At 43.1% G+C, this 19,818-nt stretch overlaps 1 protein-coding gene across 5 annotated transcripts in view; it reads right to left on the reverse strand.

The window, feature by feature from the left end:
* The window catches only part of ankfn1b (ankyrin repeat and fibronectin type III domain containing 1b), a 141,970-nt gene that overhangs the window by 3,458 nt on the left and 118,694 nt on the right, over positions 1–19,818 (reverse strand). For all 5 annotated transcript variants that reach the window (XM_030400130.1, XM_030400132.1, XM_030400131.1 and 2 more), the window contains 13 exons: positions 18,076–18,295; positions 17,662–17,869; positions 13,104–13,301; positions 12,286–12,399; positions 11,765–11,862; positions 10,524–10,614; positions 6,552–6,659; positions 4,141–4,240; positions 3,572–3,704; positions 3,275–3,394; positions 2,923–3,138; positions 1,756–1,922; positions 1,336–1,486 (listed from right to left, as the gene is read on the reverse strand). In XM_030400130.1, the coding sequence (XP_030255990.1) occupies positions 1,336–1,486; positions 1,756–1,922; positions 2,923–3,138; positions 3,275–3,394; positions 3,572–3,704; positions 4,141–4,240; positions 6,552–6,659; positions 10,524–10,614; positions 11,765–11,862; positions 12,286–12,399; positions 13,104–13,301; positions 17,662–17,869; positions 18,076–18,295 (1,924 nt within the window). The remainder of the gene's footprint in view (positions 1–1,335; positions 1,487–1,755; positions 1,923–2,922; positions 3,139–3,274; positions 3,395–3,571; positions 3,705–4,140; positions 4,241–6,551; positions 6,660–10,523; positions 10,615–11,764; positions 11,863–12,285; positions 12,400–13,103; positions 13,302–17,661; positions 17,870–18,075; positions 18,296–19,818) is intronic.

Genomic DNA, 19,818 nt, shown 5'->3' on the forward strand with positions numbered 1-19,818 from the left:
TATACATGCAGTGTATTTTTGTGTGTATGGGTACCATAATCAAAATCATCACCTCCCTTTTATCTTTACTCTATCTTCACATTCTATTCATTTTAAAGGTGTAATTTCTAAAATATTGCCAGAATTTAAAGCCCTAAACCTCATGTGACTGTGGAAAGACAAACTAAAAATTAGTTTTATTTAGTTGAGTTTGAATGAAGTGTGTCTTACAAAGAGTTAATGAAGCAATTAAGCTCATCTTAGTCAGGTCAAAGTTCAGGAAGTTTATGCTTGCATCTTTCTGTTTAGAAAGTAAAAAAACACCAAGAATATATCCTTTCCTGACATTTTGTGAGTTTGTGTAGGTTGTTTATTACACTAAAATCATACAGAGCTTGTGAAACATAGTAAATATGTATCTCCCAGCTGAAACTACGGCAGTCTACTGGACTATTACCTCTTGCAGAGGCTAGCTGGTTAGCATGCCAACAAAGATTATCAGCAGCTGTTTCTTCACACTCTGAGGATAATGTTAGTTCTTTTTTGAATGTTTGAAGCCAAAATTCCGGCCATGTTTTACAAATCACCCTTTGAAGGCCAGTTATGCTTTTAGTAGAGTAGATAGTGGGTCCATCGTTGCTCTTCGACCACGAAAAGTCAAAGTTAGAGGATAGAGACTGTAGACTGCCAGGCCACCATGAAATCAGTTTTCACTGATATCTTAAAAGTAGAACCAGAGGCTCCATCTCTAATAGTGGAGTGAAAAGTAAGGAAAAAGGCAACTGCATGGGTCGCTGTAATGAGGGGTTATTGCATATCACTAAAATACTGTTTGTGGAGCAGGTCAAGAGTGAAAGTATCTCAGCGCTGACGCCATATTTGTTATTTTTAAACCTTTTTTAACATCCATCCACTCTGAAGGTGAAATATTACAGTTTCAGTTCCACATTCTGATTAAGACTAATCTATCGATACATATATTAATACATGATCTTATATATTTACGTTCATATCAATGTCTCTTTTCATAGTAAATTGTAGCAGTCTGTAATTTTTTTTATGCTGCTAGCTTGAAGAGTGGGTGGTAAAAACTTAAAGCCAAAAGGACAATGATTGCCATTGTGCTGAAATTCAAACTATGTACTTTTACAGAAATCATGTAGAATTAGTGGTCTAACCAGAACTGGCCGGTCACCCATTGGAAGCATTTTCTGCCTGCCCCTGACACTTGGCTGGATATATTCTGAGGATTTTTCTTCTAGTTCCATGATATCAGTCAGTATCGAACCATACAAAACCTGATGATTACAGACAAAGTTACACACAGTATCCCACTGACTCTGGCCTAACTCGGACCTGGTTTCCAGGGACGTTGATGTGTGCCATCAGGTCCTTGATTGCGCTGCGCAGGTCCTGTAGGAGGCGATGTGGAGCGCTCTGTACTTCATTGTCCATCTCCAACGCCTCCTCCAGAGAGCTGACAGCCTGCAGCCACTGCCACTCCTCCCTGACACAGCACACATTCAAACAATCACAAGACTGCTATGAAACGGTTGCATCAATCCAAAGTAAGGGTGTCACAATTCTCCAAATTCAAGATCCAATTTGACTTACGTTTTGATTCAATGTTCGATTAAAAAAATGTTTTCTATGCTACGGTTAGAAGGAGTCTCTCCAGGATGAGGTAGAGAGACATAAAAGAATTTGGAGAATCGCCAGTCCTGCTTTAGTTTTTTGGAAAATTGCCAGCTCATGTTGATGGCATGTGATCCCCACCTTGAGACATTGCTGTTGTCCCGAATTTTGGTGTGACAGAGGACGTTTGGGAGTTTCTGAGGTACCAGCGCTCTGATCTGCTCCACCGATGTACACAGCTTCAGGTAGCCCAGGTATAAGCCTGGAGTCAACATCTTCCTGCTCCGCCTGTGATACGCCAGTTTTTCCTGAGGAGAGCGCAAGGACGTACGGTAGTGATTGTGTGTGACATTGATTCTAATTGTATCTCTATCTTCACATTCATCTAAATGATGTTGTTTTCATGTGTTGTTGTTTACATCCTTGAAAGACTTCAGTATAAAGTTGTTCCAACATGTTTAAAGTGGAAGTAAGCATAACAGAACAGCCCGCTAGCGCATTTTGATGTATTTCATCATACAATTTGTTCATAACTGGCCACAGAACAAATATTTCTGTAAAATGTGGTTTTGCCCAGGGGAGCCTCCACTATTGTTTTGGAACCACAAGCCAAACCAGCTTACACTGGAGACAAAACAGCTCTGCAACAATGGTATCAAGTTTCCCGGGCTATATAGACAAAATCAACTTGTGGTTTAATCCAGATTGAACAAAACAACCACACAGAAAACAAAACAACAACAATAAGCTTGATTATCATCATCACGCCCACGATGCTGAAAGTCAGATATACATTTCCAATTTCCACCTCCTAAATGAGCAACTGATTAACATTCATGCCGAGCTGGCACGGACCCAAGATCTGACCTCGCATCTGGGCACTGTAATTAATTTGACAGCACGTCAATTCAGTGTGTGTCCTTGTAAAGAAGGTGACAAATGGAAGAGAGTCATGATGATTAATGTTTATCTAAATAAAGAGTGTCTGCACAAGCAGCTTAATTGGAAGCACATTTCAATTTACAATTCTATTGTTCCAGCCTCATGTTTACTGGTTTTCTGTGAATGAGAGTTTAAGGACAATAAATACATGTTTTCCAGTGATTTGGGGGGAATTTTGTTTTTGACAAAGTGCATTACACTACACTGTTTCATCTTGCTTAATCTCCCAGATACAAAAAATGCAGAGAATGAGCCTGAAAAAAACCCCACAACCACTGCTGACAAACTATTCTCCTAATCCAATTCCCGTTTTTCCAAAACTGAACTAGCTTTGAATCACTGCCCGTCTGCTCCTGTAGGACTCACATGGAGGGTGATCAGCAGCATGTCCAAGGCTGTGGGCTCCTCAGGGGACGTTATGGACTTGCGTTGGAGCTGGAGTTTGCAAAGCTGCGTCCAGCGAACCCCGTCCAGGTTGGGACAGGCATTCATGTCCTTCAGGAGCACCAGCAGGGCATTTCCATGCTTGTCTTTGATTGGTTCAAAGTACACCTGACCGAGGTCCTGGGTCCCCAGCATTCCCTGAGGACAGACAGATGGTAATTGTGCTGCTGTTCAGTAATTTTACTTGGTTAAAAGCCACAATTTTGATTTTAAAAACTGTAGTTGTTAATAGTTTATGACATTGAGGGAATATCTACCGAGCGTTTTTTACTACCTGCAGCAGAGAGACGGCCTGCAGCATCTTGAGACGTGTCTGCAGAGTACAGGAACAGGACGACTGGGAAGGATTGAGACACTGCTGCAGCCAGGGAATCTCCTCCCATAGATACGACACCTGGCACACGGAGTGGATGAATAATACATACATAAAGTTCACAAAAGCAGCTGATGGTCTGTTGTCCTGTTTGCAGCTGGATATTAAAGTAATAACCAATGAATAATAAAATCAAAGGTGCAGGTGGTGGGAAATTTTGTTGTGTTTTTAAAAAATTTTTTTTATCTGTCTCTCTACCTTGGTAAACCACAGGAAGTCCTGCAGGAGAGAGCTAGGGTACGAATCTTCAACCTCCACAATAGGGATCTGGTCCTCCGATGTCACCAACACATTATCATCTCTGTAGAATATGGATGTCAGATAGAGACCTCTGGGAAGCAACAGAGAAGAAAGGGATGTGTCAGTAGAAACACCTCACTGCCGAAAAAGGGTAAGTTCTTTCTCCAGTACACCGTGCTTTATTGACCTTTGTGTCTGAAGGCTGAAAAGGAGTTGTGTGCAACATGTTTTGATTCTGATGACTCTCACTGGAGTTTACGTTGTTGTGCATCTCTAATAGCGTACGTTCTCAAATTAAGAAAATATAAAAATAATGAAATAACATAAAAAACATATGACAATTTCACCTCAAGGTCAGTAGAATAGTTATTATTCAATGATGGATATAAAGTGCTCTCTCCAAAATGTTAACTGAAATTATTTGTAAATCAGCAAATTAAACACATCATTTTCTATCAACATGCTGGAAGGATTTTAGTGGCTTTCATATTAAAAGTCAACAACTGTGGATAAAAAGATCATCTAACCTTTTCAAGCTTTTAACAAATTTGCTGGTGGGTTGGAAGAGGTGACGGAGGCTTTTGGACACCGAGTGCTTCCTCCCTTGCGGCGGAGCTTTGCACTGTTCTGTGTGAACGAGACAGGGAAAAAGAGAAAAAAGGGGTTATCTTCATTCCATGGCAGCAGAGTCAGATTACCTCTTTTAAATTAATATTTTGATGCCGTTGATGCTGAACGTTGGGGGCACTTGTCTTTGATTGGCTGTCTGATTTTCTTTCTCGCTAACACCACTGAACGCCTCTGTCCTGACAAACTCTGGAAACATCTCTCCCAGTGACAGGCCGTTACCTAATTGACAACCAACCTGACACGTCCAACAACACGGTCGGAGTGGAATGTTTTTCGACATTTCATGCGCTCCAGTGGCGCGGCACCATTTGACAGTCATGGTGACTGCCAGCAGCAGACTATGGGCCTTGAGGGAACCACTAGCTCTCTGCTCCCATAGGGACACTAACTGTGTGTATATGCATATGTGTGTGTGTGTGTTTACCTGCATATACTATAGCCGCTGGAGCATGGCATGTCTTGAGCTATGGCCATATGAGTGGAGCCAAGGAGCTGTAGTAATTTGTGTGTGTGTCTGTATGTGTCTTAACCCTTTGCCACTCACTGACAGGGAGGTCAGTTAAGTCTGTGGGGACATGTTTATTTTTAGTGGGCCTGGAGGGGGTTGGAGGCGAGAGAGGGAGGTGTGTGTATATATGTATGTGTGTGTGTTTGTGTGGGCGCCTGTTGGTGAGATAACGCACCTCCCAGCTCATTAGAAACCCTGAGTCCCAAACTCCTCAAAGATTCCCTCTCCTCCCCTCCCAGGTGATCTTACTCCAGCCCCGGGCCACTTAGAGTCAATAAATCCCCCCATTCAGCAGCCCAAAAAGAACTAATTTTCTCTTCAGGTGGACGAGTCGAGGTGGAGTAACGAGTAAAAACAGCGCCCCTCGACCCCTCTCACCTCCCCAAATTTCCCTTTACTCGTGAGTCTGTTCAGCTCCAGTCCTCCTGGCCTCAGTCCCTGTTTGACACTGAGTAAGACAGACAGGTAGGGCTGACTGCTGGGGTGCCTGTGTTAGTCAAGGCCTCTTTCACAGTTTAATTAATAGTGTTTGGACAAGAGGGAGAATGTGGCGTGGGCCATAAGCCGGGCTGCGATGGGGGGTGCGTACATGGACATGTGGGAGAGGGAGCACGAACTTGAACATTTCTGTCCATTTGAGTACATGTGTATCTACGTGTGCGCTTGTCTATCTTTATGTGTGTATATGTATGGACAGTAGACAGGACGACTGGCGGGCTGTGGGGGGTGGAGGGGAGGCAGGCGGCAGTAGTCAGTGTTAATTTATGCCCTCTCCCGACTCCAGCGCAGGACTCGTCTCTTACAGGAATAACAAACATGACCCCGGGACACGCCACCTTGGCTACCGTGCCTGAACTCTCAAGCTCAATCAGTCACCGTCTGAAGAACCAAGAGCCACTCAATACTGACTATTATATTACGTCTCGCCCTATTGCAAATATGGTCTGGCCACAGTGGACAATGGTAAGTGGGCGAGTGTTTTTGGGGCGAAGAAAAAGAGAGACAACCTGCTCAATGCTAAATGCAGTTTGCCGTCATGTAAAAGAGTCAGTGTGGACAGGTTTTGACACTTATGGGACCGGCTTACAGCCGGCAGTGTTTGGGGATATAAACAGCCTGAGTGTGAGAGAAGTTGATCTGCATTTTGTCACAGAGAAGAGAGGTATTCAGCAGAGGAAGGGCTGAGTCATGGAAAGACGCATAAGAGAGTGCGGGGGTTGTTGAGACAGAGGGGAGGGTATTATTTTTGAGGTGGCATGCTGTCTTAGGGTGTACGGCCCCCGAAGTACTTGTCGTGCCTGAGATTGTAAAGTGTCTGTCAAGGTGAGATGAAACACAGCAATTGGCGAGACGTGTTACACCTGCGAGTCGTGTTTGTTTACACCGAGAATATTCCTGAAACGTGAACTAGACGGTTGAAAAAAATTCAGATGTGTTTGTTTAAAATGTGACGAGCACAGTGAAAATGACAGAAGCGCATACCACAGCTCCGGGTGTACTTTACTTCAACTGACATCTGTACTAAAACTGATCCTAAGGTTGGGGTCAGGCATATTTGTGGTCGAGGCTGTTATTCTACCCAAGAATTTGCTGCATGTAATTCATTAGTTAAACCCGATGGCAGTTTAAAACATCTTGTATGACATCTAGTTCAATGAGTACAACGAGTCACTATCAACACCAGGTTACAGGGTTTGGGTTTCACCAGGGGTCAACCACACAAACCGTTAAACCTCTCGTATTACTGGTCACTCTTTTAGTTGAACACACCCACAGAATCGATCAAAAAGTTGCTGATACCATGGCAGACACAGTGGCGGTGAGCCTCTTTTATCTGTCCGAGCAGCTGGTCTAGTGCCTCCTTCTGGCCTCTCTGACGTGGAGCCCGTCCGTCGATATCCCTCCAACCTGCAGAGAGAGGTGAGAGAATCCGTTTTAGTACTAGTGATCATGTATTGTTCTGCATTTATCCCGATTCAAGGAGCTGATTTAGGACCTCTAGACAAGTCTATTTTTTAAATGATGCATTATTATTAATGACGCAGAAGCAAAGGTGATGAGATGAAGGTGCTCCAAGTGTGAAAAGCTTGTTAAATAGTTTGACATTTTTGCTTCGTGTTTTTGTCAAATCTCGAAATCATGGAATCCATGTTTCCCTCATGTTGTATCTTAATAACTTTTCATGTAGCGCAATCACCATTTAAGTATAATGTAATTTGTCCAATACCAACATACCCGCAACAGTCTCATTCTAATCAGCCTCAGCTGTGATTAGTACTAATTAGCAAATATATTATGCTAACAAACTAAACTAGGGTTAGTAAACATGATTAATATTATACCTGCTAGGCTTCGGTATGTTAACACTGTCATTTTGAGCATGTTAGCATTTAGCTGAAAGCACTGCTGTGCCTAAAGCACCAAACACATCAAACTGACATAAAAATACCTAGTGATGACGGACAACAACAGTTGGGTCGCCTCACATCAGCTGGGTTTCACCCAAAAAAGTTGCACTTTACCAAAAACTACAAAGACAACTACAGTGATGGCAAACTACCTAGTATGCTCTGCATGTACATGAAAGCAGAAAACTTTCACTTTAAATTTTAGTTATGGCTCAAAATGACATTTGCTGATTTCCAACATCTTCGCTTTGCACATAAACTGCCAGTTGTCTCCCCAGAAGTGACTGCCAATGTCAGTGTGACATCACTGTCACTCGGTCAGATTAAACCCAACCGGATGCTTGTCTGCCTTTGTTCTATATATTTTCCTCTGTAGAGCAATGCTTTCAGATCAACAGACTTCACTTTACTGTCAGTCATTTCTTAGTTTTTTGCCATTGTAACATCTTTCTCATGGACAGGTTGCTGCTGGGGAACCATTCAGATTGTGCTCACAGTGGAAAGTTTGAATACAGCAGAATTATTTGGTTTATTTGAAACTGGTGAACCTGGACCTATGGACTATGGCGCAATAACTTTGGCCGGATCAACTAAACTAGACTTCATACTTGAACTGTTATGGAAAACTTGTTCATTCGAAGCCTCAGAATCACACTACTGAGCCGCAGCAGGTTCCCAGAGAATTAAAGTTATGAAATGAATTTTTTTTTCAGGATTTTAATTGTAGTTATACATCAATGTGGGGATCTAGGTGTGGTTGTTCTGGATATCGGGGGAGGGGGAGTTGATCAAATTCAGCCCGGGACCCATAATATTCTTGGGCTGGCCCTGTTCCTGAGGCCTCCAACAGTAGGAGTGTGAGGTGTGTGAGACGGCCTGCTTCTCAAACAGGTCTAGTGTGTGTACGATAGGAAACAGCACCCACCCCAGTGTGAGAAAGCTGTGGTTGGCTGACAGACAGACCTACTGAGCACTGCTGAGACTGACTGCTCTGCACATATTTGGGCTCAGAACAGTAAGTATGCACACACAGATGCAGACACACATACACACAAACATGGCGTGGCTGCTCCAGTGACATAAAGAGAGGAAAGTAACACACCAAAAGCAAAATAGTCCTAATGTAGCCATTGTAACACAACCTCTATCTCCAACTGTTTATATTCCTCTTTGTCTTCTTCCTGTGTTTTGTCTTCACCCCTCCCAATCATATTCACGCCTCATCATCATAAAAACACTGATACTTTCTGAACATTTCATTACAAACACACACTTTCCCTTTCCTCCTCAAAGATGACCAGCCCTGCAGAGAACGATCCTTCAGCACCTTCTGCCTCCTGTGTTAGTCGGCCAGCATCCTTGCTTGCTCACTGGAGGATGTGTCAGCGATAACCCGCCCCCCCCACCACCATCAACCCCCATCACCCCCACACTAACTCCCTCTCCCGGAGCCCCCCGGAGGGCGCGTGGGGCTGAAACACGGTGAGCTCTATTCCCGGAAAGGTGCCTGTCCCGACAGGACAAGCGGGCCCTTTAATGGGCGTCCACGGCCCGGTATAAGGCCCCCACTGTTGGGGCCGCGCCGCGTGCTACAGCACAGACATGCAAATATTTCCAGTGGTAGGCCCAAATGGAAAACACAAACACGCAACATCGAAATTAGCTCCGAGAGAGGGAGGAAGGGAGGTGGACAGTAGAAAAAAAAGAGAGGGAAAGCCCAGTCTCCTAAAATGAAGACACGCGCACACACAGAGACACACACACACACATACACACATATGCCACACATACACAAAACAGGGTGTGCTGATGAGGACAAACATGTTCATGTGTTCCCCAGATGTGCCCTGAGCGTGCCAACATGCACACAGGCAAAGTACCTATGTTCACTCTCCTACAGTAGGTGTGTACAAACTGTGCAGACTCTACATGCTGCATACAAACAGCCAAGAGGTAACTAAGTACATTTACTCGACTACTGTATTAACGTACAATTCTGAGGTTCTTGTACTCTACTTGTGAAAAGAACCCTGAAGCCATACTTGAGTAAAAGCAAAGATTTCATGTTAAAATATTATGTACTTTGGTAAAAGTGAAAATCACTCATGCTCGTACTTGAGTAAAAGTAAATTGTCCAATATTCAGCATTTTTCAGATAAAAGCAATAAGCGTTTTTCTTTAACTCGACTGCCGATAGAATTAATACATTTTAAAATGTACTACATTGGCTCTGATGCAGCATGAAATCTGCAAAGTAACAAGTAACTAAGGTGATCAAATACATGTAGTGTAGTGTAAGAAAATAAAAATATTTACCTATGTGTGGAAATATAACGTAGCAGAAAATGGAAAAAAAGTAAGTACCTCAAAAATGTACTACCGCTTGAGTAAATGTACTTAGTTACATTCCATCACTGCCATTATCAGTATACTTATTCATACCATGCACTTTTTCTTCACTATATTTATTTGTAACTTTTAGTTACTGGTTACTTTGCGGATTAAAGGCTGCATCATAGCCAGAGTAGTGGATTTTTACAGTACTGTACGTACATGTTGATATATGTATAATTTACTTGTACTCTACTTTTAAAACCTAAGTACATTTAACTAAACTCAAGTACTTTAAGACTTACATTTTTACCTTTTCTTCAAGTTTCATTATTTGTTACTTAATATTCAAACACTGAAAACTCCATCTGAAACCCATCTCATAAATCAATACACTGAATTCATTTCGTCACAATAATGAATTCATTAACTTACAAATATACATAGATAGATAGATTAAGAAATAGAGAGGGGAAGAAAGAGGGTCAGAGCTGCTGTGGTGAGTCAACACCTCAGCTGTTGCTGCACATGACTTCACGGTTAACTTCTTGGCTGAACCCGGTGCAACTTCTTCTGCCAGCAAGCCCCAAACACCATCCTGAGGCTATGGTTACACACACTGACGTCTGCAGAGGGGGGTCCCAAAACCCAACTGGCCTGCTGGCTGAGGAGGGTCCAGCTGTCACCCCCCGAATGATGTCAAAGCAGTGCCGCAATGACGATGATGTGAACTGATGTGACGTCCAAGTGCTTTATGTTTGGGAAAACTCTGAGAGATTGTATTCATGCAGCACACGCACACACACACACACACACAACCATAACTACACACACACACACACACACACACACAAACAAACATAACTACACACACACACAAATCTTGCAGCGAAGTCCAGAGTGAAAACTATTTCACAGTGTGTTAATTTAGTGAGGCCAGCCAAAACCTTCAGGGCTCCGGCTTGGTTGAAAAAAAAAAAAGTCAAACACACAAATGAACATACATACATCTGTACTCATGATGAAGACTTACTGGAAGGTGCAGCGCAGGCAGGGGTGGAGACTAGTGGAGGCCCCCAGCCCTTCATGTTGTAGGCTGACACCTGGACGTAGTAATGGGTCCCCTATAAGGACGGGACACATGACAGTTAAGGCGACAGTTTTCCAAAAAGCTCACAGCTTCAACCCATATACATATGCATGTGTGCCGCTCAGTGCATCTGTTTGTCTCTTGCTAGGTCCCAGTTTGTCCTCTTTTCAGTGTGTGTGTGTGTCTGTGTGTGTGGAGGGTGAAGGGTCTATCTAGAAGCTCTGTCTGTCTCTGTGCCCAGTGTGCAGACAGCAGGCCTCTGTCTCTCCTTTCTCAGCCAGATCAATCAAACCAGCCGACGACACTTCCTGACCTCGCCTTGACCCCTGTCATGTGACAGGAGTGAGCTTTGGCTGGCAGCGGGGGTCTTGGGCTGGGGGGGTTTCTCACACGAAATAATAAACAACCAGTGGAGCGTCCATTTGTCTACTTGCCCACTTAAAAGAGCCAAACATAAATCAGGTGGCAGGCTACCAAGCTGCTCTTTTTATCATTTTGGAGGCTGTTTTGCAACTGTTGCTAATGGATGGTCAAGCGCCAAGATTTTTAACCAATAACAAATAAACTGATTGTGGCCCCTACACCCCCAACTCCAATTGTTTGGGATTGATGGTGACTCCAACTTGTGTGTGGAGTCTGATGTATGTAATAAAGAAGAAGTCACTTAAGAAATGCCTTCAAATGTTGCCTTAGCAAACGACGCAAGCTTGCATGTAAATAATATCAGGGGCCTTCGTGTGGGAGAATAGCTTCTAAATTTTTTATCGGTCAGCACCAACAGCTGGAGAAGCTAGAGCTTAGCAGTTCTTTGTGTCGCTTTGTCACCCATATACTACCAGATAAAGCGTAATGACATCCTTTTTTAACTATCTTGCAGTGATTCAATACTGAGGTCAGAACACAGGGGAACTTTACTAGTTTCGTGTAAAAAGAGCAGGGGTGTATGAGAGCATAAATATACATGAGTAGATGTTCGATCCAGGAAACCCTCAAAACAATTGTTAAATTTATTGTCAGTGGAGCCACTCACTCTTGACAGCACCCCATTTAAGAGATTTAGTTCTGTTATTTTGGATTCTGGATAGGATTCTTCCTGATTTCCTGATGATTGAATGCTCACACCAAAGAATCTGATCCAACAGACCATCAGTAATGGATTGGAGAGGGATTTGGGCAGAACTTACAGAAACGAGTCCAGTGATGTTGCACTGCAGCAGAGTGGTGTCCTCAACCACCATCTCACCCAGCAAAGGACTGAGTGAAGGAGCACTGCTCCAGCTCACTGTGGATATACACAGGCAACAAAACATTTTTAACTTGTATTCAATACTGTATACACCCTAAAAACAAAAACAATAACATCATGAATCCTTACTGAACACTTCAAAAATCTTTGTGACCTCAGGGGTGTTACTGTACATGTATTTATCCTGAACTATCGGCCATACCGGCAATATCGCCGATACTGCCTGTAATGCCAGCACCGCCAATATTGCCAGTACTGCTAATACTGCCAGTACCATCATTAAACAATAAATGACAGTTTGCACAGTATGTGAGTGGAAGCATGGTAAACATACTAACACATGTAAAAGAAGACAGGGCCAAAGACAGTATCAAAGCACTTTTGCTATCTCATCCTTACATATTGTGATATTGAGCCATTGGTTCTAAATGAAGCAGTGGGATGAGCACAGTGGCTGACCTTTGTACTTGGTAACCACAGCAGAGTTGACACAGAGCGGCTCCTGGAAGTCCACCCTTAGACTGGTGCTGCTGCTGACAGACAGGCGAACTACACTGGGAGTGTCTGGAGGGTCTGTCGGACAGAAAGAAGGCGAGTCAATAAGTAGAACTAAGATCCTACACTAGACATTAAAACCAATGTATTGGAGCAAGCACAAGCAACTGACAGCTTACTTTTAATGACATCATTTAGTCTTCCTGGTCCATTGCACAATGCATTGCTTACTTGCAGAAGTGTGAGGCATTTAAAATGTGTCAAGTAATGGACTGTGTGTGAAATGTATTTAATTTACAGTCAGTGATGGATGGAAAAGACTACAACGTTGCCTCTGTAAGCTACCAACTTCCCAAATTAACGTCAACTCAATCAACACTCCTGATGGTGTCATCGATTGCAATTGTGACCGTAACTACACAAACATTATTTTGACATGCGGTGAATCATTTCCATTAATGTTCACACATTACAAAGATGGGAACAAATTTTTTTTTTTGCGTCAAAGTGCAGATTGGTTTGGGTTGAAGGGAGGAGTGTGTGCGTGTGAGTTTGTCTGCTTTCAGGGGGTGGCTGTCTACCCTGCCACTAAGCGTGTCATGAAATGCCTATAAAAAATTAAAGCAGGAATACAGCCGTGTTATGTTTGCACACACACAGACACGTACCGAGTGGAAGCCATTAACTCAGCCCAGACAGAGTGCCAGCGGAGAAACAGGGTACAAAAATGAAAAGCAAGACTGCTGGACTGATGTGCATGTAAAAGAACCCAGAAGCCTTACTGGCATGCTCGAATCCCGTCTGCATGCGCCGGAAGAGCCGCAGCCTCCATTCCCAGGCCTTTAGTTGCCGTTCCCGGTCAGATCCTTCCCGCTCACCAGGACCCTCGCTTCCAACCTGAGTCTGAAGCTCCGACACCCGCTGCTCTGCCTCTTGCACCAAGGTGGCCAAATGCACTGCTCGGCCCTCCAGACTTACGACTGAGAAACGCATGGGAGGGACATTGTGAAAAGAGAGAAAAGTCAATGCAAGCTGTGTTGAAACAAGAGTTTCGTTATACTTAGGCACGTTATAGTGGCCCCATTATTTCTAAACTACTTTGACATCCATAAAATCACTTTTATATTCACATATAAAAAAGGCAGTTGGTAAATACAGCTCAAATTTGAGCAGTGCTGAACTATAAATTTTGGCGGGCTGTTTTTTCAACCAAGATTAAAAGAGTTTACACAAACAACTACAAACATACAATACTGACAATTCTTAATTAAAAGAGAATTCTATTGTATGAGCATCGCTTTTGATTTCGTACATATTTCACCTTTAAGATGTATGGTTTATACAGTTATAATTATACAAACAACTCTTAAACTCTATTGTGCTTCAGTGTTTATGAAGTTTATTGTGCATGGAAAAGACCTTGAAAGTTAAAAAGGTCAAAGCACATAGAAAACATTGCTCTCCGAAATGCCTTAATGATGCATAATTTATGCCTAACAGCTTGTTTGGCATATAAGAGTTATTTTGGCACCGCTGTTCTGTTGTTTTTAATGGTTCTGGCTCAGGCTTGTGAGAGCTGACCAATCAGAGGAGGGTATTTAGGAGGGGACTTAAAGAGAAAGGAGCTAAAACAGAGTGTTTCAGAGAGAGATGGAATAAAGAGCTGCAGCACAGAGACATTGGTCTCAGTCTGTGAAAATTCGAGTAAAAAAACACTGAGGTCAGAAAACACAATTCAGAAAGACAATGAAAATCTTGGTGCACAACTTGCTGAATGTGACGTCATACAACATGGTGAATGAAAGTAAATGTTTGGTTGATGATATGAAACTTTTTGTTAATTCACGTCTTTCATAACAATTTTTTTAGTCACATGTAGTTAGTAATATGATATTAGGTTATAAGTGTTTGTTGCTTCCATTCCAGGGTGACCTAGATTAAATAGAAAAATGATTTATAAATGATGAGCCTGATAATAAATCAGGTAAAGCCATGTTTTTATTGATTGTAGGAAATATCTGGGCCTAAAACACTCTATAAACTAAAGTTTAAAACTTCAAACAACTATCAATATGTTGTTTCAATGTTGAGCTAAAAAGAAAAAAAATGCAACACATCATCTTTTGACACATCCACGTTGTAAACAACTCAGGAATTGGATGGTAAGCACATGAATCCACAGCGAATAGTGTTGGTTTTACTTTAATCAAGCGCCTTAACAATACACATGGCTACACTGATACTGCACAAACCCTCTGGCTGCAATGTTGCAAATTGCTTTTGCAGGCCGCTCTTTTTAATGTCTTTGTTTGCCAAAATGCTGTGGCAGATTCCTCAATAAACTTCATTTAACTAAGCAGTCCCTCTTTGGGGATGACATCACCTCGAAAATGACACAGAAAACGCAGCAATGAAAGTGAGCGGGGCAGTAGAGGGAGGAGAGTTCTTCATATGCGGTTGAAGGGGAACACAAAATGGTGGGAACGTGCACAGGGATCATTTTAAACAGCCATTGTAAAAGTATTTTTCTGCAAAACCGGCGGAAAAATGTGTATAACTGATCTATTTTTATCATATACCACAGCCTCCATCAGTGGAATGTTTTTCTGGGTGTTACTAAAACAAAAAACACATCACTATAATAGATGAGATGTAATGACCAGTGAACACTTAAACCATGGCTGTGCAGTTAGTGATAGTAGATTGTGATGGAACAAAGATCAGAGATTCAAAACCAAATCTTAAAAAACGTCGACACACTCTGGTAAATAAAAGTATAGAGAGTAATGTAAAGCCGTTCAGGTCACAAAGGACAGTAGCTGTACTGTACTTCTTCTTTGGTGGCTGATCATTCCTGGAGTGTTTGGGACTGGTGTGTGTCTGTGTTTAGTCTGTGTGGTCTGTGTTTGTTCATTGTAGATTCCACTGTTGAGCGTTAGATTCCACTGTTGACAGTAAGTTTAAAGCTCCGTGTCAAAATGTCCATCTGGGTGTTTAATTCTGCGGCTCTCTCCGTGTCTCTGCAGTGGCTGCGAGCTTCTCTTTGAATCTGAGTGTCTCTTCTGGGTGTCAGGTTTATGTCGTTCTCTTCAGCCACTTGTGTGAAGACTTAAAGACCACTTGCCACTTTTGAAACAGGTATTGTGAGGGGTTGAGTTTAGAAAGTTAGAGTTGTCACTGAGGATACTTGGACTTGGACCCTTGGAAGGATGGAAACAACCACTGAGGGCTGAAGATTTACATTTCCAGGCCTAGAAACTGGTCCAGATGCTGTCATCAGTGTGTATGTGTGTCTTGATTTGTCCTTACTTCACATCAAGGGCTGAGATCTTCAACAACATTATCAAAGTGACTGTCCTATTGAAGAGCCACCGAGAGATTTATGTGAATATGAAGCTGCTTTTGAGAGTGTTCAATTGTCTTTGTCTGCCCTTTGTTTGTCTCTCTGGTAACCACACAAAAAGGAGTCAATACACTGCCGTCAATACACATCAGAATCAGTTTCTTTCAAAGCTTAATGAAAAGTCGGCAGCGTCTTTGATGCTGATTCTCCTCAGATGGAGTTTGATTAGTACAGGCTTATTGAAATAAAAGCCTTTATTTTCCTTATGTGCTGTTGTTCTCTCTCTTTCTTACTTTGATTCATACACACACACACACACACACACACACACACACACACACACACACACACACACACACTCAAAACTCACACATGAGTTATTTGAGTTCTGGAGGGAATGCACAATCAAAGAGTAAACTTCAGTAAACATCACTTTCCATTCAAGTGTTTTCAATTTAATGATACCTTTATAAGATGTCTGGCTCAGCTCTGGAGAAGCGTGTGTGTGTGTGTGTGTGCTCGCACGAGTACAAACACAAACAAGCCTAGGAGCCTTACTGGCGAGTTCTAATCATTAACAGAGGAAGGGAGCACAGGCTCAGCAGATCACAGACAGTGAAAAGTGCTTACAAAGATGACTAATATTGCATCATTATTACCACCCCTTCATCGCCTCTAATATGTTTTCCCTGCCAGCGGAAAACAGAGCGAGGGAAATGTGTGAGTTTGTCAATAGTGCGAAGATGAATGCATACTGGTATGCATGGTTAGAGATTGTTTTTATGGGTTGTGAGCGCGCCATTGCTTTGGTGGCAGCTGATGTTGTCGTGACAGCGATTTCTGCCGCCACAACGACCAACAAACCCAAACAAACCTTGTCTGGTAGTAGTGCTGAGCTATGCCAAAGATTTACATTTACATATGTGATAAATATGTGAGAAATGTGGTTTTAGGTCTCACTCAGAAGAAGATTATCACCAGTAGTTAATTATGATTGGCAGAAGTCAACTAACTTTTGACTATTCAACATATATCACATGATTTAACTGGCGAAAGAACAAGGCAAAACCAATGACTTTAACTACTTCAGTCACTATAGTGGGATTCACCTGTAGGGAAGCCAAGGTTCTATTAACAAAAGCTGGCAAAATTCAAGGATAATAATTCATGAGGGAGACATTGTCGTGACCCCAGAAGATATCTGGCTATTTTTTTTAGAAATGACAAAAAGATGAACAGAGCTACCAGACTCTTTTAATAATTATCTTTGTGCAATCGCTTGGCCTTTAACAAAAGGCTCAATAGCCTTCATCAACTTTGTATGACCCCTCTTCAAAATTTGTTTTGGGGTTTCCCTGCCAATCAGTTATCAGTTAATCAGTCACAGAAAATGAACAAAGTCCAGCACATGCGTGTTTGTGCTACGCGTTCTGATAAAAATAATTTTCTTCACGTCAAGAGCACATCCATTCATCCATCCATTGTCAACCGCTTATCTAAAATCAGGTCGCGGGGGCAGCAGCTTCAGTAGCGAGCCCCAGACTTCCCTTTCCCCAGCCACATCGGCTAACTCTGACTGGGGAATCCCCAGGCGCTCCCAGGCCAGAGAAGAGATATAATCCCTCCACCTGGTCCTGGGTCTACCCCTAGGTCTCCTCCCAGTTGGACGTGCCAGGAACACCTCCCTAGGAAGGCGCCCTAGTGGCATCCTCATCAGATGCCCAAACCACCTCAACTGGCTCCTTTCCACGCAGAGGAGCAGCGGCTCTACTCCGAGTCCCTCCCGGATGGCTGAGCTTCTCACCCTATCTTTAAGGGAGACCCCAGCCACCCTGCGAAGAAAACCCATTTGTCAAGAGCACATGCACGACATCAACTGTAAGTTTGTACAATTAGCTGTATTTTGGATTTGTTCCATTAACATTCAAATGATCATCGTGTCCTCGCCCCCCTCTGACTTGGTAGGTACTACAGGTACATAGTGCTCCTCTACTCACAGTGGGGGCTCTCCTTGGCACCGGCTCGCAGCAGCAGCTTGGCCATGGGCACGTTGTTGGTCATGATAGCGATATCGAGGGGCAGGAGACCCTCGCTGTTTGGGGTGTTGAGGTCCAGCTCCTCCAGACTGTACTGCGACAGGAGCAGCTGGACCAAGTCCAGCTCCTGGTGCTCCACTGCCTCGAACAGCGCTTCATTACTCTGGAACTGTGATACAAAGAAAGTTTACATGAAGTGTACACCAGCAGAATATTTCTCGCAATATATTTTCTGTCTCGCTCTCCTCCAGCTAGATGATTGGGTGTATGATGTCACGACCCATGGTTCTCTTCTATATGTTTTCCCTAACTATTTTTAGACGACAATGTTCCTGGGCTTGTTATTTTTTCCTTCTCCTTCTTTTTCTGACTTACTATGGTGGTTTTTCGCAGCCTCTCTTTGTCTCCTCCCCGTCCTGACACCAGACTGTCCTCCAGGGCAGGGGGGTTGGTGCCCGTACGGAACTTTCCAGACAAGTTGCGGTATAGGCGGCGAGCCGCGCTTGGCGAGGACAGGCTGGCTGACTTGCGGGCCGGGGCCGGCTGGTGGGCCTGGTCCCCCCTCATCTGTTGCGTCATCTTGGCAGTGTCAGCCCTGGAGGAGAGATGGGTGGGTGAGAGTCAAGAGGGGTACTGTGGATGTGGAATATGACATCTGATTCAGCACATACACTCTGTGAAGCTTGGTCACGAATGCATTATGAGAGTTGACATCTCTAAAGATAATCACTGCTCTCAGGGACAAATGCGAAGGTGCAACAACGTCAAAGGAAGCCTCTACATACAGCACTAAGAAAAGCCAGTTCTCTCTTCTTTCCAGTTAATCTACACAAACTGTAACTTGCCTAATGCTATTCACTTTTAACAATCATTTGTGCTACTGTGAGACAAAGGCCTTTTTTCAGTTTAATATTCAGGAGTTAGGCTTAAAGGGGAAATAAAGAAAATTCCCTGAAAGAAAGAAGGAAGGCTTACTGCTTGGTTAACTGTCACCTTACAAGCTTAGAGTCCGTCTCTGAAAAACAGCACCAGAGACCATGACTCACACTGCGCTCTAAGATCGACTCTGCACATCAGTTGTTGAAACACATTTAATACCTGGTGTTGATGTGGCGGTATGTGTGGCAGTTTCTGTCGAGACAAATATTGTGAAGAAATGTCGCCTTGTGACCTCCTGTCACAGGCTGCATAAGTAGAAAGGTGTACAGCTGATCTACAACTCATACACATATGATTATCAAAGGAATAATACATTTACATAGTTCACAATTTGTTTTTTAATCCAATTAGTACCACGATTTCAAAATATGACCTTCAGCCCCATGGGACGGGGGTGTGAACTCCAGACCAAGAACCACTGATCTATGGCATGGTGATAAATGACACTGATCTGCCAAATGGGCACCATGTTGGCAGCATGCCTGCCTGGTAGCTGGCTCGCCAATACTGCTCCAAAACGTCATCTCTTCCTTCTGAGCTTCAAAAGACTCGGCATCTCTTGCCACTGGTGTCTTGGCATCACTGGTATGACGACAATGCTGCCCCTCTTCTGTCTGCCATGGGAACTATGAAGATGACATTGTGTTTCTAGGGTGAGTCTGATACGTGCTGTTCACACACCCTCGACTGCTGAAGGAAATGTCAGCAGGACTCTACAAGTGATGGTGACAGACTCCGTGACCGGCCTCGCCGAACAGACGCGGAGAGATAAATGAATTCCTCAAGGACGCACTTTCAACAGCTTTCTCTCCTTCTGTTCTCTGTCCTCCCCTGACATCTTATGAACTTGTTTCTCTTCTTATCTTCCTCTCCCTTATTCCCCTTGCTCTTGGCCTTTCGTTCTTTGCTCTTATCTCCTCGTTGCCTCACATTTCTCTCCCATCATCCCCTGAATTTTCTCTCCCTAACACCTCTCTTCTTACCTTGCTTCAACTCTAATCAAATAATCTTTCTGAAATAGATACAGATATTCAACTGACAAAAAGCCTCCAAACTCACTTTGTATTGATAAAAAAGAACGAGATAAAAAAAACTACCATATTTAATAAATGGGAGCAGTGAGATCTTTTGGCATTTGCTGACCTAATGAGTAGGAGACTTTGCAGATGAACCGAAAGA

This window comes from Sparus aurata, chromosome 20 (assembly GCF_900880675.1).
Source record: "Sparus aurata chromosome 20, fSpaAur1.1, whole genome shotgun sequence".
Classification (NCBI taxonomy): Eukaryota; Metazoa; Chordata; class Actinopteri; order Spariformes; family Sparidae; genus Sparus; species Sparus aurata.